Source organism: Eurytemora carolleeae, unplaced genomic scaffold, assembly GCF_000591075.1.
Source record: "Eurytemora carolleeae unplaced genomic scaffold, Eaff_2.0 scaffold1441, whole genome shotgun sequence".
Lineage (NCBI taxonomy): Eukaryota > Metazoa > Arthropoda > Copepoda > Calanoida > Temoridae > Eurytemora > Eurytemora carolleeae.
In genome coordinates, this window is record NW_019397328.1 from 52,254 (window position 1) to 78,918 (window position 26,665).

General features: G+C 35.2%; 2 protein-coding genes across 6 annotated transcripts; both read right to left on the reverse strand.

Moving 5' to 3' along the window:
- Positions 1 to 1,656: 1,656 nt before the first annotated feature.
- On the reverse strand, positions 1,657 to 10,853 carry LOC111713537 (RING finger and SPRY domain-containing protein 1). The gene is made up of 15 exons (XM_023488414.1): positions 10,731 to 10,853; positions 10,553 to 10,637; positions 9,929 to 10,051; positions 9,382 to 9,476; positions 8,815 to 8,883; positions 8,480 to 8,575; positions 7,664 to 7,759; positions 6,704 to 6,913; positions 6,323 to 6,414; positions 5,548 to 5,680; positions 4,314 to 4,381; positions 3,812 to 3,914; positions 3,628 to 3,739; positions 3,351 to 3,496; positions 1,657 to 2,826 (listed from the first exon to the last, which is right to left on the reverse strand). Exons 1-15 carry the CDS (start codon positions 10,781 to 10,783, stop codon positions 2,478 to 2,480), a joined length of 1,830 nt encoding a protein of 609 aa, XP_023344182.1. The 5' UTR covers positions 10,784 to 10,853; the 3' UTR covers positions 1,657 to 2,477.
- Positions 10,830 to 26,519, reverse strand: LOC111713536 (GRIP and coiled-coil domain-containing protein 1; the record flags this gene model as incomplete). 5 transcript variants are annotated; one of them, XR_002767716.1, is given in 17 exon segments in its annotated part: positions 10,830 to 10,956; positions 11,831 to 11,996; positions 12,582 to 12,761; positions 13,124 to 13,237; positions 13,362 to 13,541; positions 13,813 to 13,878; positions 14,076 to 14,165; positions 14,297 to 14,362; positions 14,748 to 14,969; positions 15,213 to 15,310; positions 15,388 to 15,448; positions 15,619 to 15,697; positions 24,009 to 24,355; positions 24,594 to 24,681; positions 24,969 to 25,095; positions 25,369 to 25,480; positions 26,405 to 26,519. XR_002767716.1 is itself a non-coding variant. In XM_023488412.1 (16 exon segments), coding segments are annotated over 16 exon segments (2,020 nt in total), but the record flags the coding sequence as incomplete, so codon positions are not given.
- Between the last annotated feature and the right edge of the window lie 146 nt (positions 26,520 to 26,665).

The window sequence follows — 26,665 nt, forward strand, 5'->3', positions numbered from 1 at the left end:
TCCATAAACTACATTGGTCATCAAGTGAACAGAGAAATTATCTATCAGAACGGACTCTGAGATCAAATATAACTAATATCATAAATTGAACCAACACGAGTTGAAGAGATGGGTAAAATAAATGTTAAAACCACTTTTTATCCTTCCTTCTTTCTACTAAATGTCCTCTAGTTCATTTTATCTTCCTACTAAACCAGTTCTAATTTATTAAACCGGTACTAGTTCAGTTTACCATTCTACTGAACCAGTACTAGTTCAGTTTATCCTTCTACTAAACTAGTACTAGTTCAGATTCTCCTACTAAACCAGTACTAGTTCAGTTTACCCTTCTACTGAACCAGTACTAGTTCAGTTTATCCTTCTACTTAACAAGTACTAGTTCAGTTTATCCTTCTACTAAACCAGTACTAGTTCAGTTTATCCTTCTACTAAGCCAGTACTAGTTCAGTTTATCCTACTACTAAACCAGTACTAGTTCACTTTATCTTTCTACTGAACCAGTACTAGTTCAGTTTATCCTTCTACTAAGCCAGTACTAGTTCAGTTTATCCTACTACTAAACCAGTACTAGTTCAGTTTATCTTTCTACTGAACCAGTACCAGTTCAGTTTTTCCTTCTACAAACTAGTACTAGTTCAGTTTATCCTAATAAACCAGTACTAGTTTAGTTTGCCCTTCTACTGAACCAGTACTAGTCCAGTTTATCCTACTACTAAACCAGTACTAGTTCAGTTTATCTTTCTACTGAACCAGTACCAGTTCAGTTTATCCTTCTACTAAACCAGTACTACTTCAGTTTATTCTTCTACTAAACCAGTACTAGTTCAGTGTATCCTTCTACTAAACCAGTACTAGTTCAGTTTATCCTACTACTAAACCAGTACTAGCTCATGCTCGTGCACTCGAATCACTCTTGAGGTTTATAAGTTTAAAAACATATAAAACTTTATTCATAATATAGGGGTCATATATTCACAAAATACATAAATATGAGTATGACCAAATGGCTCACTATATTTATGTATTTCGTGGTGAAAACGAAATATCTCGTGCAATGCATAGATCTTATAATATTATGACTAATAATCACAGAATTAACAAAGGAACATTGTTTGTAAAGTTGTGACAGAATTTTTGAGACAATATTTTCAAATATGATCTGTAATATTTATCTAATGTTCATTAGATTGGAAATAATGACCAAAACTTATCAGAATTTTCAGTTTTGTTCTAACATAAAAACATATTACCCATTCCGAGAACGGAAAAACGAATTAGCTTAAGTTTAAATATTAAATGTAACCTTTTATTGATCATTATGAAGACCTATCACGGGCAGCCGTAGTACATATGAATTTCTGAGCCGGGTCAACCTTCCCGGTCCCAGTTTGTAGTTGTACTGTACCAAGCTCTATGGACAGGACTAGCCGGTGCAACAAGGTTGACGCTTTATATAATTTGAATTTACTTTTTATAAAGGGGCAGAGGTGCGTGCTATCTATGGCCCATTCATTTTGAAAAATTAAATACAAAAATTAAATTTTAAGTTATTTTCATATTTAATTCTAAAATCTTTGTGAACAAAATCGTTATCAGTTTTATAGAAATGCCGTTTCCATAAAGAGTGTTAAAATTACAAAAAAGCTGTAAAACAAGTTGGTCTAAAATGTTATTTCACAGTAACGAAAATATCACAAATTAATGAAATATATAATTTTCCATCACTGTGCTACATTTAGATTTAAAGAAATTTATCTCTTAACTTGTATCTTATCTTTTATTTATCTTTGTTTAGCCAGTGAATCTCAGCGTTTGCGTATACAACAAAATTCAACGATTCACCAGGGTTTCGGACAATAATTTAGGAAGGATGTAACAAGGGGGGGGGATAAGACCAAACGACAGACTTACTCTTATTAATTTTTTTATATGATAATATATTCTTTAAATATAATAGGATCAAAACATAAAATTGAGAGTTTTTTCAAATAAGAAGCATTTCAGTATCTTAGTAAATAATTACTCACAACTAACTTGCGAACGGCTCCTTGGCCCGTTTCATGAGTATGATTTTCCTGTTCTAAAAACCTAGCTGGATTAAAACTTATGAACACATCTAGATATTGCGTACTGTATAGCCTTCACAATGAATAAATGTCGGTTTTAAAATTAAAAAGGAAAGCTGATTTGAACGCAAGCGAATTCAAAGGATACAGTTATGTTATGTATTATTGTAACATGTTATACTTTTTGTTTGCCTAAGTATATTTAAACGATATATTGAAGTTGAGCATTTTAATCCATGGTTTCAGAAAGAATACAATAACAGTGACAAAAACTACTCGCTGCAGGGGTACAATAAAAATAATTTATTATATATTCAAAGTTTAGATTTTTAAAATTTAAAAAAATCAAAATGAGGTGAAAAGGTTTACTTGCCCCTACAGAAGAAAGTTAATGTTGTAAACAAACATGATTTAAGATTCCTCTTGAGTAACCTTATATTCACTTGTTTCCATTTTATCACAGGAACGAAAAGAATCATTCTCCAAAGTCAAATTTTCCTTGAGTATAGAATTGAACGCGGAATTCTCGGATTTTGATAAGTTGATAGACTTGAATATTGACTGGTCGGTTGAGCTCCAGGTATCCTCCTCCTCCTCCAGATGCTTTTTTACACCCAACCCGTCCTGTTTATTGACACGGAGTCCGTCCACCTCGGTGTTGGAATTATCTCCGTCCTCTATTGTATGCTTCAGGGATTCAATCTCACTCCGACACATTGGACAGATCTGTAACTGTAGAGCACAGCCTTCACAAAACCCTCTGAAATATTAATTGTTTTAATGTATTCTCTTTTTTCTCCCATTTTTCTCGTTTTTCCTATTTCATTTATGTGAGGTTACGTTATGTATTTTTAATTACCTGATATCAATATTTTTTTAATCGTGCTTTTTTCTTATTAAAATTTATTTAACTTTTCTTAGCTTTTGATCTCTTTATACTTATCTATGGTGCTCTGCTATATATTCGGTGCTTTTGATACCTACATTTTATCCCTGCTTAGAAATGGTCTGTAATCTATCTATCTACCTATGTTTGCAGGGGAGGAAGTATATTTTACTGCTATCTATCTATCTACCTATGTTTGCAGGGTAGGAAGTACAAAGTTGCTCTGCTTTCTATCTATCTATCTATGTTTGTAGGGTAGGAAGTATATATTGGCTCTGCTATCTATCTATCTACCTGTGTTTGCAGGGTAGGAAGTATATGTTTACTCTACTATCTATCTATCTACCTGTGTTTGTAGGGTAGGAAGTAAATGTTTACTCTACTATCTATCTATCTACCTATGTTTGCAGGGTAGGAAGTATATGTTTGCTCTGCTATCAAAGCATAATGTACATGCATCCTCCTTGATACTGGTTTTCTGAAGTATCGCTAGCCTCAAGGGTCGGGGGAGAATAATCTTCTCATCGTCAGTTAAACTCATCTCCTAAATCAGTTAATTAATTAATAAATCAATCAATCATTCAATCATTTAATTATTAAATCAATTAATCATTCTATTTATTAAATATCAATCAATCAATCAATCATTTTATCATCAATCAATCAACACCCAACCTGATTAAAGGATGAGTAGGATGAGGAAGGAGGAAACTTGAAAGGTTTAGCTCCGAAGTTGAATTCACATTGCTGGAAGGACATGAAACTAGCGGCCGGAAATATTCCAAATCTAAAAAACAAATATAAAAGTTAACATTTCATCAATTTTCACAAAACATTGTAACCGTGTTGAGAAACGTACTTGGCTGTTTTAAAGAGGTGATTGAAGGGAGGGAGGGAATCACCATTCAGAGAGAAGATGACTTTCTCGTCCTCAATATTTAGATAGCAGCCGACAATATCTCCTGTAAAAAATCCAATTCAACTTGGGAAGAGGACTAGGGAAGAAAATAAGTAAAAAAAATCAAAATCCAACAGCAGCAAAATTAGAAGAAAGATACAAAATTTGCTTTTTGAAAAAGGGTTCGCTGCTAAATTTACTACTAAATTTGTACTGGCGTAAAAACTGATATCTAAATCAGGTTCAGTTAAGGAAGGTCCATATATATAATTGTAATATAATGCTATACAAATTGTACCCCATTTTGTAGTATCAATAATTAATTATGAATAAATGAAATAGTAATTTGTAGGAAAACGAAAATCCCCCTTTTCTGAGCTGTGCCTTGCTTAGCTGAGCCTGATTTAGATATAAGTTATACGCCTATTAAAGTATTCAGGATAAATATGAATTGAATCTGTTCCTTGTTTCCAGCGGGGTAAACTGCTCAGGGTCTCAGATACTGCGTTATACCACATCAGCTGCCGACACCTAGACACGGAGCAATTAGTCTGATTCATGGATTAATTAGTCTGATTCATGGAGCAATTAGTCTGATTCATGGAGCAGTTAGTCTGATACATGGAGCAATTAGTCTGATTCATGGAGCAATTAGTCTGATTCATGGAGCAATTATCCTGATTCACTGAGCATTAGTCTGATTCATGGAGCAGTTAGTCTGATACATGGAGCAATTAGTCTGATACACGGAGCAGTTAGTCTGATTCATGGAGCAATTAGTCTAATACAAAAAGCAATTAGTCTAATTCATGGAGCAAATAGTCTGATACATGGAGAAATTAGTCTGATTCATGGAGCAGTTAGTATGATTCATGGAGCAATTAGTCTAATACACAAAGCAATTAGTCTGATTAAGGAGCAAATAGCCTAATACACAAAACAATTAGTCTGATTCATGGAGCAAACAGTCTGATACACGGTCTGATTTATGGAGCAATTAGTCTGACTCATGGAGCAATTAGTCTAATAAACGGAGCAATTATTCTGATTCATGGAGCAATTAGTCTGATACACGGAGAAATTAGTCTAATTCATGGAGCAAATAGTCTGATACATGGAGCAATTAGTCCGATTCATGGAGCAGTTAGTATGATTCATGGAGCAATTAGTCTAATACACAAAGCAATTAGTCTTATTCATGGAGCAAATGGTCTGATACACGGAGAAATTAGTCTGATTTATGGAGCAATTAGTCTGCTTCATGGAGCAATTAGTCTAATACACGGAGCAAATAGTCTGATTCATGGAGAAAATAGTCTGATTCAAGGAGCAAATAGTCTGATTTAAGGAGCAAATAGTCTGATTCATGGAGCAATTAGTCTGATTCATGGAGCAAATAGTCTGATTCAAGGAGCAAATAGTCTGATTCAAGGAGCAAATAGTCTGATTCATGAAGCAAATAGTCTGATTCAAGGAGCAAATAGTCTGATTCAAGGAGCAAATAGTCTGATTCGGAGCAAATAGTCTGATTCAAGGAGCAAATAGTCTGATTCATGGGGGAATTAGTTTGATTCAAGGAGCAATTAGTCTAGTTTTCCGTAAAAATTAATCTGATTGGTGGACCAATGATAAAAAAGTAAAAAGTTGCAAAAACCAGATAATTCTTGAAAATGTATGTGTTCATATTTATGACCTACCCGTCGTATGCTAAGCTGTACTCGTCGTCTCCTATCCCGTATCCTTCATGGTTCAAGAACTTGCTGTTCTTGGTTGCCCAACCTATTTGCATGACACCACTAGTGATTATAAGAACCTCATAGTACCAGCAACCTAGAAAAATATTAGAAGCTTCCAGAATATTTTACAAGGGCACGGAGCAATTTGTAAGTTGGGAGATATTTTGATCAGGGGTATATATTCTTAAAATGATTTAAACTTTCTCCCCACCCCCTTCCTAGATTACTAGGGAAACCCCTTGATAAGTCAATTTTGTAATAGAAAACTAATTAAATTTCCGTAATTCATTAAATCTTACATCTGAACAAAATATAAGAAATCAAGAGGGAGAGGAGTTTTGTTCATCCGCAAATTCATATCTGATATATGATTTATCAAAACAAATCGGAACTACAAAGAATTTGCTTTCGAAAAATTAAAATAAATTTTCTTCGAGCTAATTTAGATCTTTACTCGTGTCAAATTTTTCCTTTTCCTTTAATTCCTCTTCCCTGATAGTTCAAATTTTAATTTCTCTAAGACCCCGCCTCCTCTTTTGGAAGTAAAGAATTTAAGGAGTTTGAGCTAGGTCTAAAGACGGTTGGTTCAAAAACGTATCTTGAATCCCATAGATGAAAACTCCACGGCGGCACTACAGATACGTAGTTGAATCGGAGGTAGGTAGTTTACCGACCTAGCTTAAACTAATTAAATTCTGTTCCTGGATTGATGTATATTGTATATTGTATATTGTACCTGCATCTGCTTGTCCTGTTCCACGAACTGATTCAAAGCTGGAGGCATCACAACGCGCTTCAAGTCCAGTAGGCCCTAGCTTCAGATACTCACTAACAGTTTAGATAATTAATTTTCTTATTTTAAAAATGAATAAATGCGTATCTTGAAATGACCCAACATGTAGAGATTGCAATGCCTGATTCATAAAGGTACCCTTAGAATCTTTATCTGATCAATATTGTGTAAAATAGTCATTTTCTAGAATTATAAGTGTTTATTTTCCGATAAATTCTATATGCTTAAGTGAAGCGGGCATTACCATCTTTGGACTAAGGGTCATTAAATAATATTTTTTGTTTTTGAAATATCTTATATCATTCATGATGTAAAAAATCTTACCTAACATCGTTTGAGTTAAGCATCATGTTGATATTGGAAGTATCTACGCAGTTATACGAGTACTTCCGGTTTTCCACCGGAAGTAGATTATCCAGGCACCACTGTGCACAGAATCCAACTTGTCGGAGTACATAATCCTCCTCGGTGTTCACGAACTTCTCCAGCTGAAGCAAGGGGTTCTCGTCTCCGACGAAAGTTGAAAATCTGTTCCTGAAATTGAGAAGTCATAAAAAGTCGGAAATAAAAATAAAACTCAACAATTAATCCTAGAGGTATCCTGGCTTGACTCCTACTTTAAACATACACTCAGTTAACGCATGGTTGGTTCATAGGTACCTTAATGGGACTGGCGTTCAAGACCGATTCACAAGAATCAAAGGTTGACTTTTAAAATCATTATATACAATTCCACTATACGCAAGATTGGGTCATCATCTATTTTTTCTCTATTTAATTATCTAAATTTAACCTTTCAGGGCGAAAAGAAAGGTGTAAAACAGCCGCAGAAGTTTGTATTGACTATACATTTATGCAGTGTGAACTAATTATATGAACAGCGCTGAAAACTTCAGAATTGTGGATATCGAGATCAATGCTTGATCTTCTCTTTTAATAATCTCAAGATTAATAAAATATGAAAATAAAGATTATATTTATCTTAAGATTAACAAAGAGAAGATTAAACATTGATCTCGATATCCACAATTCTAAATTTAGAAGTAAAAGATTTGGTGTTGTGATCTAGAGATCAAGCATTTATCTTCATATAATAAAACTTTAAATTAGAGATCAAGCATTGATTCTCAAATTTAAAAGCGCCCACATTGAATATCGAGAAGATTAACGCTTAACAAAAGTTCCGATCTTAGTTATTTTAAATAATATCCCATCCGTCCTATCGTCCTATCCTTCCCATCAGTCCTATCCGTCCCATCCGTCCTATCCGTCCGTCCGTCTTACCTTATTTTAGATTTATTTTCACGTGTCTGAGTAAACTTCTCTATAGCGATCAATGAGAACAGAATTAGGGAGGGAGGGTTCTCTACACTCAGGTTCCTAAATATTATGAATGAGAACAGAATAAGGGAGGGAGGGTTCTATATACTCAGGTTTTTAAATATTATGAATGAGAACAGAAAAAGGGAGGAAGGGTTATCTATACGCAGGTTCCTAAATATGTTCATTGAAAATAGGATTATGGAGGAAGGGTTCTCTATCCTCCAGTTTCTAAATATTAACAATGAGAACAGAATTAGGGAGGGAGGGTTATCTATACTCAGGTTCCTAAATATTATGAATGAGAACAGAATAAGGGAGGGAGGGTTTTATCTACTCAGGTTTTTTAATATTGTGAATGAGAACAGAATAAGGGAGGGATGGTTTTATCTACTCAGGTTTCTAAATATTATGAATGAGAACAGAATAAAGGGTGGGAGCGTTCTATCTACTCAGGTTTCTTAATATTATGAATGAGAACAGAATAAGGAAGGGATGGTTCTATATAATAAAGTGGAATTGACCAGGGTATATGAATAGACCTAGTTAAGACATTGAAGAAACTAGAATTAGAAATCTTAGTATTTAATAGACCTAATAGGACATTGAAGAAAGAACCAAGAATTAGAATTAATCTGGGTATATGAATAGATTTAATCAGACATTGAATATGTTAACTAGGATTAGAAGGTATATGAATAGATCTAATTTGACATTGAAGAAATAAGCTAGAATTAGAATTAATCAAGGTACTGTATATTGTATATAGACAATAGAGACCTGATTAGATACTGAAGAATCTTGTCTGTAAGAAGAGCAACACTGTTTGGTCCTGCCAGCTTCTCTGCAATACAACCCAGCACTATCATTATGTTCCTTCTCATACCAATATTTATTAATTAAGAGGGTTAAAGGTGTCCATGAGAAGGGGATATTCTGAAGGGTGTTTCAAGATAAAAATACGGATTGAAAATTAAAAACCAGAAAATAAGAGGGTTTATGTACTGGCAGTGCAGAGGGAGGGAAAAGGGCATATAGAAACAAATGCTTGATAAATTTGAAATTTATAAATACAAAAACCATATTTGGTAATTATATTGATATTATTAATATTCCTATGTTGTTTAGTGTTATCTTCTAATGGTAGAGAATCTACTAACTCCAGGCACTGTAACGCGGCATCTCTACAAGTAAAATATAAAATTCCTTTTATTATAACTGTCGCCATTTTCCTTTTTAGCTTTTTGTCGTTTTGACGTTTGCCGCATTTCTTTCGGTGCCATTATTTTGATATTTTTGTTCTTTTAAACTCCTAAATGACAAGTTCTTGTCTAATAGTGAGTATAATTTTGCATATGACCTTAAGTATTGTCAAGTAAAAGAACACGTTGGCTAGTCCTTCAAGACCTATATATATGTATTAGCTTGGGAACCCAGCGCTGCCAAGGTTACTAAAAGTTACTCCTGCCGTTTACCCGCACTTGAACAACTTTACGGGTAAAATATTAAAGTAGACCAGCTAAACTTAGAATCTCAAAACCAAGCTAAGAAATTCTCGTGGGTCTCCCCAGCTCCCCGATCGAAATTAGAGGCAAATAGGTCCAGAGGTTCTTAAGTTATGATCAGACTAACAAACAGACAGACAAACAGAGATTACAACTTTATATATATAGATATATAACCTTGTAGGTAGAGGACAATCGTCTAGAAGTAAGGACATGACTGCTGGTCCAAGTGGGTCTGAGACTGGTATCACGTGAACAAAAGCACGAACCAACTGGAAATAAGTGTTATTAATACAAAATCATTGTTAGATCAAAACTTTTCTGAGCTACATCATATGTTTTAAAGAGATTTTAGAGTTTATAGAGAGAGTATGGTTTTCAAAAACGTAGATTAAAGGGACCAAACGGATAATTTACAATGGTATCTTTAAAACCTTAATCTTATCAAAAATGTTGAAGATATATTCCTCTTTCTAGGTTTAAAAGTGTTTAGTTCTGATAACTACTGTATGTTTTCCTGCAGTAGAGATGCGCAAATAATTTTTGTAGAGAACCCCCAATTGAAAATAATCAGTTTTCCAAAATCATAAACATTGATATCTAATCCATACTTGAGCAGCTAACGCTTTTAATGGTACCTTGGTAAATCGGACATTGCCAATTGCCGTATTTGCATGCAGGGTCACTTGGAATTGCGAATACAGTCCCTTTAATCTTCTCCTACCTGAATCCATCCTTCCTCCTTCTCTGCTACTGAGTTAAGTTTAATAAGAGAATCTGGAGGATCCTGTTCTATCTCAACCTTGGTTCTAATTACTACCAGAGTCTCCAGGACAAGGTCATCAACCTATACAGGAGCAAGTTCAATTACGGCTTAAGGGTAAGATGGGGGACACCACTCTCTGAAAGATTGGAGGGCCATCCCCATTAGACATATTTGAGGCACCTTTACCCCCTTAAATTTGATTTTTAAGAAGGGATTAAAAAATGGCGCCACCAAATCCTTCTAAAAGGTAACTCGTAAATTGTTACTCCAAGGAAAATTCTGTAAGAGGACACACAAATGTTCCTCCCATCCCCGGCCTTCTCAGGGCGTTGACATAGTAATAACCAAATTCCAGGGGGAGGGGGAATTTTTCCCCTCAGATGGAATAACAAATTTTGACATTTTATGTTTTATTTAATAGCCTTGGAAAAAATCGTAAGCAACCCGGCCCGGCCCTGGGAACATTAATTAGGAGAGCAAAAGAAGTGACCAAGAACGGATCTTATCAAGAGCAGCAAAAAAGATGGGAAACTGAAAAAAAAAAATCTAAAAATATGTAGCTTTGGTCTGAAGTCTACTTACCTGCTTTTGTGTTAAAGCTTCGTAATATTCTTCAGTACAGTGATCTCCAATATATTCTGGAGTATTACAAACCTCGTCGACATTCCTTAATATAATTGTATAAACATTTACACGAGTTTAGAAGTTAACCTAAAAATGGAGTTTTCGAAAACTAATCAAAAAAGGCGAAAGTTCTAACCTTAGGTACAGATTATCCTCATCTTGTGAATCCTTACAGAGACATTGTCCCATCTTTACACTCAGCTCATTATTAGGCAGGACAAACCGCCATCTTTAATCTGAAAACAGTTAAATACACAATTCATATTATCACAGAGATGTAAGTTTAAAAATAAAATAATATACTTCTGGGATTGGACATATCTTCAAATTTTCTAATTTATATTTTTATCATAGGTTTTGTTCTAAAATTTAAAATTCACATATTTTAAAAGTTGCCCGTACTACAGTTTCGCAAGTCATACAATACAAATATAAAAATTTGGCCCTTAAAGGAAGTGCATCTATAAATATTGATATGTGTTGATATGTTGATATATAATGAAAAAGCAAAAAACTTGAGGAAAATTAACAAATTTTATATTCTCTATAATAATAATAATAATAGGTTGGGGGGAAATAAAAATCAACAAATGCACGATAAAACAAATAATTACATTTTATTAAGTTTGGAGGGTTTATTTAGTTCTAGGAGAATTTAATTCAGCTCTAGGAGGGGTTTAATCAGGTCTAATTGGGGTTTAATCAGTTCTAGGAAAAGTTACTTAGTTCTAGGAAGGTTTATTTAGTTCTAGGAGAGTTTAATTAGTTCTAGGAAGGTTTACTTAGTGTTCTAGGAAGGTTTACTTAGTTCTATGAGGGTTTCATTCAGTTCTAGGAGGGTTTCATTCAGTTCTAGGAGGGTTTATTTGATTTTAGGAGGGTTCATTTTTTCTAGGAGAGTTTATTTAGTTCTAAGAGGAGTTTATTTAATTCTAGGAGGGTTTTATTTAGTTATAGGAGGTTTTTATTTAGTTCTAGGAGGGTTTATTTAGTTTAAGTAGGGTTTTATTTAGTTATAGAAGGATTTTATTTAGTTCTAGAAGGATATTATTTAGTTCTAGTAGGGTTATTTAGTTATAGGAGTGTTTATTAAGTTCTAGAAGGGTTTATTTAGTTCTAGAGGGTTTATTTAGTTCTAGAAGGGGTTATTTAATTCTAGGAGGGTTTTAATCACTTCTAGAAGGGTTATGTTTAGTTCTAGGAGGGTTTTATTTAGTTCTAGTAGGGTTTATTTACTATAGGAGTGTTTATTTAGTTTTATTGGGTTTAATTAGTTCTAGGAGGGTTTTAATCAGTTCTAGGGTGGTTTATTTAGTTCAAGGAGGATTTAATTAGTTTTAGGAGGGGTTTTATGTGAATGCTGCCACCACCAGGCATTATTTTGTTCCATTACACGGGAAACCTGAATCATTAAACCATTAGAAAATGAATACTAATAAAACAAATATATTTTTTAAACCTGTCCTTCTAGAATTAATTGTCAAATTAAGTTTATATATTTCATTCAAAAAAAAATCCCGGTCGCTGCCCCTTTTAATAATTTGTTTTACAATAAACATTTTGGAAGATAAACTTTAAATTGTAAATATCTCGAAAATCTAGGTCATATAGTCACAAGCCAATTATGATACAGGGTTACCCACAAAGAATGACACTTAAAAGACGACTTGCATATCATTGAATATAATGTTAAACTTGAATTTTTGCGTTTAATGTAATACTTAATAAATGGTATAATAAGTGATTTGACAAAGAAAAAATAAGTTTAGATTTGCAGGACCCATAACTGGAGAAATAACGACAAAACAAATTGTGTACAGTCGTCTCTGGTGTCTCATCCTTTTTGGGTAATCCTATTTTTACAAACCCCAAAGACATAAAGTGTCCTCAGTCCCCAGTAATCAGAAGAAACATTTCAAAACTAACAATTGTTAAAAAAGAAAATTTTTCTTCTGAAGATAAATTTATTTTCTCCGACTCCACTAACCTCTGATTTACTAAGCCTAAGTACTGCTCCGATAGCCTTGAGCATATGGTTCCTACTGGAGATATCCGTAGATAGCATGTAGGTCAACACCACGTTCTTCAAGTACTCCAGATTAGCGCCCTCGGAGGTCGTCATCCTTTCTAGTCTTGATATTGTATCCTCCAGATCCTCTATTTTCTCCTGGAACAGAAAATTAGAATTTTAAAAATATTTCCAAATTAACAGAAGAATAAGTTTATAAAAGCATTAAATAAACTTTAAAAAAGTAATTTCAACTTTTTAAGTGATCTTACATTTAAACATGGGCATGTCTGATTTTCTTTTTAATGGTTGTTCTAAATTGTGGTTTCTATAGAGATTTAAAATAAAGAAACCATTGGGGAAATTGTTAAAATTAAGCACTTTTTAAGCTAGAAAAAGGACGATTTATTCCACGCATTTGATCAAGTAAACCTTTTAATTATATTAGGCATAGCCAGCTTTCAATAACGCGTTTATTGAAAATAAAACAATAAATAAAAAAAATATCTAATTTATTTTACCTGATATTTCTCCTCCTTTGTTGACATAGTAAGCTGGAGTTCTCGTAGAGTTGTTTCAGTTTGAAACTGCAGTGCTCTCATCTCTTTAATCTCTACCTCCTTCCTACTCAACTCCTAGATATATATCTCCTTAATATCAACCTCCTGCCTACTCAGCTCCTAGATTATATCTCCTTAATCTCAACCTCCTTCCTACTCAACTCCTAAAATATTCAAGTTTATATCTCTTATTTATAACCTGAACGTAGTGAAGAGGAGGTCCACTACTGTTCGGTCCTGCATTCATATCTCCGATATCACAGGAAACCTTTCTAGCAGGAAGAACTAGAGAACTTGAAGACTCTGGTCGTTCAGGACTAAAGAATGCGTCCTCAACAGTTTTCTCCAGGTCTCCAACTAATCTCTGGATCTCAGCATCCTTTAAATAATGAATAAAAAGATAAGAATTGAGCAATTTCCTGTGTATCCATAAAACAGTCGAGCATTATTAAGATAAACAAAATTCGCTTACAGATTAGGATTGGCTTTTATTTCATAATTTCAAAATTAAGCTAATAAATATTAAATACAATGAAGATAGGGTTGAGCTCCGCCACTTACCCTGGTTTGTCTACCCCTCTCCAACAAAGAAAACTTTCAATCACTAGCCTGGAAACCGCATTATCATAACGATTTACTAAATTAATCACCTTTTCCTCCAGGAGAACTAGAGAACGCTCCCTTTGCTGCTGCAGTTCGTACTTTAATATTCCGATCTAAACGGAAAAAATGTAAAAATGACATTTAGAAAATAATAAAACTGTTAAATATAAATTTGATAATTTTCCTGGTTAAGATTTCCGCGTCGCTGTCGAGTTGGCACACTTCCATATAACAGGGGGGGGGGGGGTCCAGGTATTATTCGCAAGGAATGAACCATCATTTTATGATTAAAATACGTTAAGTATTTCACCTGTTTTCTATTCTCCATTCTTTCAATCTCCTTCTCCTTCTCATTTTCCTCCTTTAACTCTAGTAAACTCCTACACTTTTCCTTCAGCTCCTAGCAATGATATTTATTATTTTATAAGCTTAGACAGAAATACCGAAAACACAGAAGGTGTTCACAAAAATGTTTGAATTTTCTAGTTGTTATTTGCTCGAACAAAAATATTATTTGAAGAACTTAATTACCTTTTCCAGTCTTCCCAGCTCAAGTTTAGACTCAGAGAGCCGGGCTTTTAGAACCTCGTTGTATTCCTGATCAATTTATGGTTTAGTATTAAACAGGGTTGATCAATTTATGATTTAGTATGAAATACGGTTGATCAATTTATGATTCAGTATGAAACACGGTTGATCAATTTATGATTTTAGTATTAACCAGGGTTAGTCAATTTATGGTTCAGTATGATTGGGTAAAATCGGAAAGGTTTGAAAAATTGTGAGGCTATATTACTTTTGTGCCTTAAATATGTGAATAAAATGCATATTGCATAAGCTAGCAACCTTTCTCATGGGCTTGCCTTGGGTGCAGGACAATTTAAAACCTCAATTTAAGAGTTTTTCCTCAAGATAGTGAGTTCAGTTACTGAAGCTAAGCGGTATCCCAAGCAAAAATTTTACCCTCTGAACAAATAATCACCTTTATATTTTCTAGCTCTCTAGTCTGAGCTGAGTACGTCAGGAAATCCTCATACATCCCAGGAGCTCCGACTCTTTGCTCCTTCTTCAACTCCTTGATAAGGTTCTCCTGCTCCTGAACCTGGCCCTCCAGGTCCCCAACCTGCTTCCTCCAGATTGTATGGATGGGAAGACTGAACAAATCTTCCAGAAGAGTCTGCTCTATACCCTCCTCGGAGAGTGTCTAAAGAAAAAAAGTTACCAAAAATACAACTTTTGCTACATTTTCCTATCGCAATACTTCTAAGAATTTTAGTTCTGCAGAAATCTAAATGTGGACACTTTTAAATCTAAAAAAGGAGCCTAAGACAATCTTTGAACTTAATATATCTGAGCTGACATTTTATATTAGGGTGACCAAAAAAAAAGAACCAAATCAATCATCCAATCGAATGTCAATCCAATATCGAAATCATATTTAGCTCACCTTTTTATATGTTTTCACATTTTCAATAATCTGTTTAATCTCAGCTTGTTTCAAGTGCTTTTCTTTAATCTCCGGGGGTTCAGTAGATACTGCTCTGGCTGATTAGAAAATAAAGAATAATATTTTATCAAGTGAATATTAAGTAAAAATGAATATTTGAAAAATATTAAAATACCTAACACTGAGTTTTCATCGCTCAACAAATCAATTTTCATTCTAAGTCTGTTTATATCCGTCTGCAGAATTAGAACTTGAAGGAATTTTTGTAAAACAATGTTAAAAATCATAACCCGATCAATTATAGAAAAAAATTTACCCTTGTATTTCAAAAGAAAACATAAAATGAAAATCCTAATTTTGATTCTTGAGATTTTTAATTTAATAATAGTTTCCAAGAAAGTCTGCCCTGATCAGATTCTCTTAATCTCTGATATTCTGCTACACTGGAGGACAGTTCCTGTAACCTATTCTCTAGGTTACCCACCCTGTAACAATATATATATATATATATATATACAGTTCATGTATCCTATTCTCTAGGTTACACACCCTGTAACAATATATACAGTTCCTGTAACCTATACTCTAGATTACCCACCCTGTAACAATATATATAAATATATACAGTTCATGTATCCTATTCTCTAGGTTACCCACCCTGTAACAATATATACAGTTCCTGTATCCTATTCTCTAGGTTACCCACCCTGTAACAATATATATGTATATATACAGTTCATGTATCCTATTCTCTAGGAGGTTACCCACCCTGTAACAATATATACAGTTCATGTATCCTATTCTCTAGGGTACCCACCCTGTAACAATATATATATAGTTCCTGTACCCTATTCTCTGGGTTACCAACCTTGTAACAATAATAATATATATAGTTCCTGTAACCTATACTCTAGGTTACCCACCTTGTAACAATAATAATATATATAGTTCCTGTAACCTATACTCTAGGTAACCCACCCTGTAACAATATATATATATGTGATTTTGTGATTATGTGGGATCAGATCTGCAAGAAGCCCCATCTTGGGCAACCCAGACTGCCTAATGGACTATCCGACCCGTACCGGTAAGAAAAATCCTGAACCAGCCCGACCACCTACTACGAGGAGGGGTACAACCTGGAGGAAAGGCGTGATCAAAGTCACAATGCGTACCCTGCAACAGCCTATCATTAGCTACAACCGATTTTACCTGGTTAAAGCTGAGCGGTTGCTAATTTCCACTCTTCAAGGACTGTCAAGGTCCAATCTCCTCTTGTCATCATTGTAGCAACGTCTGCACCATTCCCCCCCCTCCAGGAATTCTATCATCATAGCATGCTCAGTCATTAATGGAAGCCGGGCCTCCAGGAAAGCATAGATTCCAGTGGCCCCCCTTGCATGTCCTGATCCCAGACATTCAAGGATGACATGCAGCTTATTCAGCAGCACCCTGATAACCATTGCTGAGCACCAAGGACTTTCTTTTTACGTTAAACCCAGATGATTAGGACGGCGATTTCCTGGGCCTGCATCACCTGCTCTCATCTGGTTCAAAACCGCACACTGCTTTGAATCATTTATGTGAGACTGCAGTTTGAACCAGTCCCTAGGCTCTGTCAGCCATCGCAGTGAAGAGTGTCCTCCTTTCGCCTGCCGAAGCTGGGAAACATGGTGCTCCAGCATCCGTCTCTTGAGCATTCTCTTGGATATATTCTTCAGGTCCTGTGCTCCAACCACTTCCAGAATAGCTTGCACTCTTTTAGTCCAAGGGTCTGTCCGATCAGCCAATGTAGTATCAACTACTGACTTTGTAAGCTGATCTTTTCTCCCTGTTATAAGAGTATGAGCAAAAAGCACAGCTTTTGTATCCAAGCGCTGCTGGATGGACTGCAAACCTGCCTCCATCCATCCCATTACCTGGGAAGATGACTGGGGAAGCTGCAGGATGAACGAGGCAACTAAATGTTGGATTTTCTCCAGTTCCTTAACTGTGGATTTGGATATGACCATTGCCTCTGTTCCATACAAGAATCCTGGGATTGCACAGGATTCCCATAGCCTATAGGCTGTCAGAACTCTATCCAAGCCTGACCCTGTGCAGCCCATGATAGTGTGAGCGTAAGTGCATGCTCCCCCTATCATTTTGGACTTGCGAGGTTTGATTAGATTTCTGCCCTGTATATTAATTTCGATACCAAGATATTTTGCCACCATGGCCTCTTCTATATCCGGTTCTCCCTCAGTAACTTTCCAGCTGTTCTGGTTTGTTCCATAGGCTAGGATTACTGTCTTCTCCACAGCCAACTTCATATCCATATCTGTAGAGAATTTATGGACAGCTTTCAGAAGTCGATCCATGCCTCTACATTTAGAGATGAGGACAAGGTCATCTGCAAAGAACATCGTGGTAATATATACTCCATTGAAATGCACCCCCTCTTTCATAGAGTGCAGGACCTTTCCAAGTCCTGAAATGTACAAGGAGAAGAGCAGGGGAGAGAGAACACAACCCTATTTAACCCTCCGAGTAAACCATAATGGGCCAGATAAACCTCCACACAATCTAACCCTAACATTATCATTAAAGTACATAGACTGGATTAATCCCTTGACTTGTCCACCAAACCCGAGAGTCAAGCTTAAGGTACATAAGCTCTCGATTCACAGAATCATAAGGCTTTGTTATGTCACAGAAAGCTAAGGAAATTGTATGATTTTTCTTTTTTGCTCTCCTAATAGCCGCCAGCAGGATAAAAACACAATCTGAAGTAGATATCCCCTTCCTGAATCCAAACTGCACCGGGCCGTAAAAACCCTCTCTTTTACAGATCAGATCCATTCTAGCATGAACTATCTTTGTTATCAGATTGAGTAACACACTGGACACTGTAAGAGGTCTTTTACCCGACACAAGCAGGGAGGGTTTCTTCTTATCTATCAAAGTTATTTTTCCTGTCAGAAGAGATTCAGGTACCTTTCCTTCACGAAGAATATCATTGACTAGAGAAGTAATAACGGTCCAATCGAGGTTTATGAAGGTTTCGCCCTTTTCCGACAAAATGATTTTGGCCTATCTCAATCATATGCTGTTATATCGTGGAGTATGAATATTCTTAATGCCATTGATCCCGTCCAAAACCCTGGATTTTTATATGAGGCACATGCTGATCTAATGAAGGAAATTTGTTTGAACCCCCCACCCAAGGAAGACTTGATAGGATTTATTGCCATCCCACCCGTCAAACAAGAATTTGCTGTCTATGAGAAGGGTCTGCTTTTCCACGGAGTACAAGAGGAGTACCTTGATAGCACAATAATTAAACCTTTGATTTATTCCGGGTTTTATAAAAATATAACGAGCAAACTACAGAGTAGAAACATACAATTAGGGTTAGAAAACGAACTGAATTCACTTCCACAGCTTGAGGATTTTATTGAACCTCCCATTGTCCTGACCCAAGCTAATCTAGCCAATAAAGAGAATTTTCTAAATGTCCTACCTTTCAGCGGCCATGAAGATATTAATTCGCGAGTTGTAATAATAGGTCATTCAAACATGTCGAAGCTATGTACATCCCTTGGAACCGTCCTTGATGGCGAACTAGTTTTTGTAAAGTGCCGTCTAAAGCTAACCTCAACTATGTCTGAAATCAAGACCTTTTTTGACGAACAAGATTTAACTGAAAATGATACACTAGTACTGGGTATGTATGGTAATAGCCTGCTGCAAGGCACTGTTAAACAGCGTTATAATGCTCCTAAACCCTCAGGAGAGCCGGCAAGTTTTCAGATTGAAAACGGTAAGAATGGCGGAGTTTTTCATCCTTTAAACGCTGCAGGCTATGACCCTATGTACATGAATCTTTTTGGGGACCACCTGATTAAAATTATGGCAATCCTTACTCCCCGAAGAATCAAAGTTTGTGTAATAACCCCCCTTCCTAGATATTATCAAAGATGTTGCGACAAAGCTTGGCATTTTGACCCTTATTTCAATGCGGGGGATTTCAATGCCGAGGTCATAAGACTCGGTGTATTTCTGAGTAGATTACCATGTATGATAAATACCTTGTGTATTACCCCAGAGGACATTTGCTCAAGGGATTCCTGGATGTCGAGGGGTGACATGCTGCAACATGATCTAGTACATCTCACACCAAAGGGCTTGATTTTGTTGAGAGATTTAGTATATAGAGGGATAATTCATCTCAATTCTGATTCAAATCCTAAACCCTGCTCAGCGGGAGATTGCACCATGCCCGAGGGCCTTAAATTCGCCCAATGGGTGGAGGGGTTCAGGGAGAGTTGCGGCTACGATACTCTCGTGGCAACAAGTCTCGCTAAACGAACTTACCCCGTTGCTGCGGCGAAAAGTTCAAAAAAAAAATAATAACTTGAACTTAAACCGCTCACTGGAGATAAGTTGTCTTAGAAAATGTTTCTCATTCCTTTGTCATGTTTGATTCAGTAATTCGCGTCAACCCAGTGCCCTTTTGCATAATGAAAACATGAAATCTGAGATTCTGTCCCTCGTCTCAATGTGAATTAAAAATATACACGGTTTAAAGAATGTCAGGATAATTTTTTCAACCCCTACAGCTCGGATCTCTAAATGCCTCATTTTAAGAGAATACTCTGTGGTAAGATTATAATCTTGGAAAAAAAATTTTATTTTCAGTTCCGCTGCAGGAAAACCTCCCCTCTAACTGCCCTTAAAATGAGCAATCTTATTTTAATTCTGGACAGGTTAAATTAACCCACTTTAACACTTTCACCTAAATCAATGCAATAATGTAAACCTACTTAACCATTCGCAATTCAATCCATGATATCTGAATGAATTGGGCGATTGATTGATTTGTTGATTGTTTGATTGTTTGATTGACTGATTGATTAATTAATTGATTGATTGATTGATTGACTGATTGATCGATTGATTGATTTGTTGATTGATTGAATGGTCGATTGATTGATTGGTCGATCGACTAAATGAATGTTACTGTTACTGGTATTCTTTCTTACTGCCTTTTCTTTATAATCGATTTTTCGACCAAGTCTCTAATACAGTTCATGAAATCAAAAAAAAGTAACCAATTGTCGGTTTTACACTTTTCTCCTAGCAAAAAAAAAATAATCTTCTGAAAATTTTCAAAAAATCTTACTTTCTTCTTTTTCTTCTTGGACGAAGTATTAAACCTATTGTTTACCAACGGATTGATAAACTCTCCTCAATCCCTTGATCGNCCAGTAAAATTTTAAAAAAAAACTAAAAAATTCTACTTTTTTGTTTTTTTTTGATCTGACAGATTGATTCTACGAATTTCCCATCTCTTTTCCATGACAAACATTATAGCTCAAAAATTCTGCCCGTATCGTTTTTTTTTCGAAGGATTGATTGATTGATAATTTTTTTTCAATCTTTAAAGGAGTAAATTGGTGCCCTCTGAAAGGTATGCCCTAGGAGACTCCACATCCTGGTTCTCACGACGACGTACACCCTCGGAGAAAAATAACTTAACGGTAAAATCAGCTCTATTTATAGCAAATTAAACCTTGGACTGTGTTATTTATATCTTAGGATGTACGAGAAATTTTTAAACTGGAAGAAGAGTAGTTCTAAACAGGATCATGTATAATTTCCATCTTACATACTAGTATATCATACGTCGTACAATTTTGACACATACTAGACGATCCGCTACGTATGCCGACATATTTAATAAATGATAAACACAATAGACTCTTCAGGAAATATTTCACTAATATAGCGTGTAAACTCGGCCTGATGAATCGGCTCTGGATCGCCGCCATACTGTATACTCAATATGTACGGTAAAAGAGTAAGGAAATATACAAAACATATACCCAAACATACTTGAATATAATTTTTAGGTTTAGCCGGAGGATTTTGCTCTTGAAATGTATGTACATATGAATACTAATATGCACCTCAATATCACGTAGCGCTAACAGCCTGGAATACTAATGTATTATATAGGACGGAAAAATGTACACCTACAAATAGCTATGTCAAAGGTGTAATTTAAACTCATACGTTACTGTGCAGGCATCTCCGAAGAGCCGATGGAAAATCAGATGTGAGGACCAGAGATATTCCTATACACAAGATGCCACTCTTAAACCTACTCAATCGATCAACATCATCCATTATAAATTGATCTTTTCAATCGAGCATACTTTTTGTTTTTGCATTTCTGGTTAAAACAAACTTATCAGAAGTATCGATATTTTGCGTGAAATACGCCCTAAAAGTTTCATGTTCTCCTTATTTTGGATTGTTAAAATTTAAAAAATCTCTCGCACGTCAGGATCTTACTATATATTGAAAAGAGATAAAGAAAACGAGAAATATTTTAAACACAGAGTAAAATATATTTCTCTGTATGTAGGAAAAGTTGTTTCTGTTAAAAGATATTTGCTCATCCATATACAATACTTAATTTAAATCATTGCAGCAAAAATGTTGAAAATAAAGACCAGATTTAATTTAGATACTTAATGCAGTTTAAATAATGTTACGGTTTCTATCTATTTTTACAGTTAAATCATCACAGCAAAAATGTTGAAGATGGAGACCAAATTCATTCATTTGAGATATTTAATGCAACTTAGATAATGATATACTTGATATTTTTACCGTTCATCCCTCGAATATTACTAATAGTAAAACTTGCTTTAAAATAAAGCTCATATATAATTATAAAAAGTGCTTTTTCGTAACAAAATCTCTTGTAATCATAACATGTAAATTTTGTAAAATTCAATAATCTTACGAAAATAAAAATATTTCGTTTCAAAATTTTCTCTCCAATTGTACTCTGACTTAGCGTGAGATTCTTTAATGATCTGTTCATTTCTATGTGAGAATATTGGGGAGTGCTTCCCCGAGAAGATTAGGGCTAGTTGTTCCAGAACAATTCGCTCTACAACCTCTCTATTTGTTATTATATTACCATTCACATCTCTTATTGCTGATAAGCCGCCTCTTTTCCTTTCTGCTCTCCTTACTAAGGCCCAGAACTGCTTGGAATTTACCTTGATTGTCAAACGCCATTTTAATCTTTTATCTGCCTTTTTTGCCTGACCCTATCCCTAAACTGTATTCTGAGCTCTTCAGCTTCATTTTTATCTGACTGCCAGTTCGGAAAAAGGGTTTAAGGGTCTAAGCCATTAGCCTTTGCCCAATGCAATCTTCTTGTTTTACTTGATTCAAGTTTAATACACCTTGTACTCAGCTTTCTAACTGATTTGCATGTAGCAAAAGTTCTTGGCTTCTTTAAATAAACATCATGTCCAGTTCATTGAGCTGCCTTTACTGCAGACTCTTGAAACAACATGCATTTTTCTTCTATATCCATACTGGGATTAGATTGCTCTAACAATAGCCTGTCTTTGTTTGGGGGTGATATAACCCTGGTCCTGAATTATCCCCATGTTCAATTCTATTAGTACTGAAGAATTATCACTGCCCCAGAGCACTTCTTTATTGGAATCAATTGTCATTTGCATGATTAGTTCCTCTGAGTTCGAGTCAGCTAGTACATAATCTATACATGTCGCAGAGTTACTGTTTGTCCTTGTAAACAATCCTGAACATCTTGTCTTATCTGCATTAATCATTATCAAACCGTTACTATCAATGAAATCTCTGAGCAGTTTTCCATTATAGTTGATATCAGGGCTATTTCCCTCAATATCTCTGTCATCGTTTCCCACGTGACCATTTAAGTCGCCTAATATAATGCAATCAAAACCTTCGCCTTTTATTGTTTCCATTTCATGTTTAATCATGATGTACAGTTCTTTGTTCCATATCTTAAACTGTTCATTTTGAACTTCTGCTGCACAATATACTGAACAAAAAGCTATTTGCCGCCCATTCTCATGAACTAGAATCCATGATCGTTCAGCTTCAAGATGGAGGAACATAACTAGTCCTGGATCCCATCTTGTATGGTTTAGGTCAGGTCTTAATATCGTCATTTTCCCCCCCTCCTTTTTTACTACCAAAAGACCGTTCTTTGGTGTAGGTAGTAAAATTTTTGAGACATGACAAATTATCATTATTACCATGTTGTAAGAGAGTTTTATCTATGAAACATAGATCTAAATGTTCAGAATTGAGGACTTCTGCCAGAAGTTCGATTTTTGTATCTCGCAGAATACCATTGGCATTCCAATAAACAACTCCTAAACATTGGTTTTCCACCTTGTTACAATAATAATAATATAGTTTCTGTAACCTATTCTCTAGGGTACCCACCCTGTAACAATAATAATATATATAGTTCCTGTAACATATTCTCTAGGGTACCCACCCTGTAACAATAATAATATATACAGTTCCTGTAACCTATTCTCTAGGTTACCCACCCTGTAACAATATAAACAGTTCCTGTAACCTATACTCTAGGGTACCCACCCTGTAACAATAAAAATATATATAGTTCCTGTAACCTATTCTCTAGGGTATCCACCCTGTAACAATATATATATAGTTCCTGTAACCTATTCTCTAGGTTACCCACCTTGTAACAATAATAATATATATAGTTCTTGTAATTTATTCTCTAGAGTACCCACCCTGTAACAATAATAATATATAGTTCCTGTAACCTATTCTATAGGTTACCCACCTTGTAACAATAATAATATATATAGTTCTTGTAACCTATACTCTAGGGTACCCACCCTGTAACAATAATAATATATATAGTTCTTGTAACCTATTCTCTAGGGTACCCGTTCTGCACACACTGCGAATTTCTTTTACCTATTCTCTTGTTGATTTTGAAGCTCAATAGCACGCAATTCAGCAGCTTCTCTTGCTAGTTCAGCAGATCTAAGCTGCTCCTGGTGCTGCTGCCGAACCTCGAACAGCTCCTGCTGAAGCTGCCGCAGCTGTTGTTTGGTTGAATTCTGATCTCGCAGCTGTTCCTCGGATTTATTAAGTTTTAGTTTCATCTGCTCCAGTTCGTTTTCCACCTCCTTGAGTCTAGTCTCCTCTACTAGACTAGACCTGGTAGTCTGGATACTGATAGCTCCAGTTCTAAACCCATGGAGTTCATCATTCAGCTTCTCTTTCAGGTTTCTTTCATCAGCTAGAAGTTTCTGCAGCTCCTAGAATAATCAAATACAGATTCAATACAGACGAAATAAAGAATATTTTCAAAAAAGCATGTTTACTTTTGAAATAAAAGTAAATATTAGCAAACTTCGTTTGTTTGATTTCTGACAATTTTGCAACCAAAGCTACTTTTAGTAAAATTGTCTCAAAAAATAAAAAAAGATTTTGCTTCTATTTGCGAAAAGGTTGCAACTGAATAAAGATAAGAAAAAGACTTAAAATATTTATTACCTTCATCATAAGTTTATTGTTATTAGTTTCCTGCTCCCGTTCATGTCTCTCGACAATTAGTTTAGATTTGAAATCTTCCAAATTCTTCCTGCATGACAGAATATCTTATCAATAGTGTACTTTCCGGATATTAATGAGACCAAAGTTAATTTTTTATTCCTAAATCTAAGATTTGAAATGATATAAGTGACGTAAAAGTAGACGGGATTCAAAACTAACTAACCAGGTTAAACGTCATGTTAAGTAGGCCGAGCACAGCAGCCATCTTTGCAGGTTTGTATGTAATGTTATACACGTCAAATGTTTTTTAGAAAAAGCTAAGAAGGAAGTATAATAAGAAATCTTAAAATTTATGAAAAAGATTTTTAATTGAACCTGAGGGACTCATCTGCTGCCTTGAGATTGTTCACTTGAATGATCAGCTCATCCTTCTCCTTCTTCAACCTTCTCCTCTCCGCCAGGTACTTGGCCTCGTTCTGGGCCTTCTCCTGGCTTATACTGGCTAAACAGAAACATTGGGTTAAAGGGACTGTTTTAGATATTTCGGAATAAAGGAGGAACAGAGTCTAAAATTGTCTTAATATTTTCAATATTATCAAAAAAATTATTTGCAATTGTAAATACGAAAATTAAAACCACAATACTCAGTACTCATAAAGTGATGATTTCAAAATAAAAAATATCACGATTGAAATATTTAATTAGAAAAATTGGGCAATTAACAAATGCCCTAAAGTTGGGTAAATTTGTGCAGCATATTAAGGGTTTGTTTTACCTAAACTTGATGAAAGGGTTCCAAGCCTAGACTTGAAGTTAGCAGTATCAGTACTAGTCTGAGAATCTGCTGTAGACTCAACATCGCTTACATCCCCTTCACCTTCCTTGCCCTTAGTAACACAATTATATTAATACTATAATATAATAATTATATTAAACTGTAAGCGTAATTTCAAGTGACCCTCCATGCAATGACAATGACAATGCATGATTTACAACGGTACCCTTAAACGCTTTCTCTGGTCAAGTATGAATTAAATATCAATGTTTTTTTTTCTCTCGACTTTTTTTTTCATTTGCGGTTTCTCTGCGAAAGTGACTTTCACTTGCGCGTTTCTTGCTTATAAAAAGGAATAGAGATAACAGATACTCACCAAAATTAACACTTTTAGCGTCAGATTTTATCTTCCACATTTTTTATCAGCGAAAAGTTCAAAAGTACCGTTGTAAATCTGGCATTGGCGCAGGGAGTGTCTCTTAAAATTGCGGTTAGTCTCATTAAAATGTTTTAAATTGATTCGTCGATGACAACTACGCAAGAAATCGAGAGGTTGGGGAATCTTCAAATATTTACAGATATTTAAAGCAGAGTATGTTTTGTAATGAAGATAAAAGGGTCTGTCTTAGAGAACGATTTTGGGACCCCCCCCCCCCTCTCCTCCTATCATTTTTTACATGACCACTTATTTTTCAGCAAAATTATCATTGTTTAATTTAATTATTTTAGGGTTAGGTTAGAAAACAATTTTGGGCCGAGCTCTGCGGCTAGGACAGGCTAAGGAGGCCGAGCGCTGCGGCTAGGACAGGCTAGGGGGCCGAGCGCCCGGGCTAGGACAGGCTGCGGCCACATGATCAATGATATCCATGTGATACACATTATAGCCATGTACAAGATTAATAGGAGGGGGGGGGGAGAGGGGTCCAAAAATCGTTCTCTAGGAAATTAACCGATAAAAATCTAGTGGGTCGAGAAAAAATTATAGAATTATGAATGTAAATAAAAATTCTGATCTGAGCAGCAAATCTTTTTATACCTGTTCATCAGTAGCAGCTGCAGCTGTAATAACTTTGAGAGAGGTTTCAAGAGTTTCTTTCTCCTTTACCAATCCTTTATAAGCTCTAACTACGTCCTTTAGTCGAGCTTCGTATCTACAAAACAAAAAATAACAATTTTCAAGAACTTTTTAGGGTTAAATATATATCAAATCAAATCAAATCAAATCAAATTATATATTTAGCCACAAACTATACATGTAAAAATGGATATTCATAATTAACATTAGTTGAAATTACAG

What these genes read in the sequence shown, in the direction of transcription:
- LOC111713537 (XM_023488414.1), bottom strand. Translation starts at nt 10,783, where the DNA reads ATGGGACAATGTCTCTGTAAGGATTCACAAGATGAGGATAATCTGTAC. An exon ending in GAGGATAATCTGTACCTAAG is followed by an intron (nt 10,638 to 10,730) that starts GTTAGAACTTTC and finishes AATTATATTAAG; the next exon opens with GAATGTCGACGAGGTTTGTA. An exon ending in CCTACTCATCCTTTAATCAG is followed by an intron (nt 3,497 to 3,627) that starts GTTGGGTGTTGA and finishes TAACTGATTTAG; the next exon opens with GAGATGAGTTTAACTGACGA.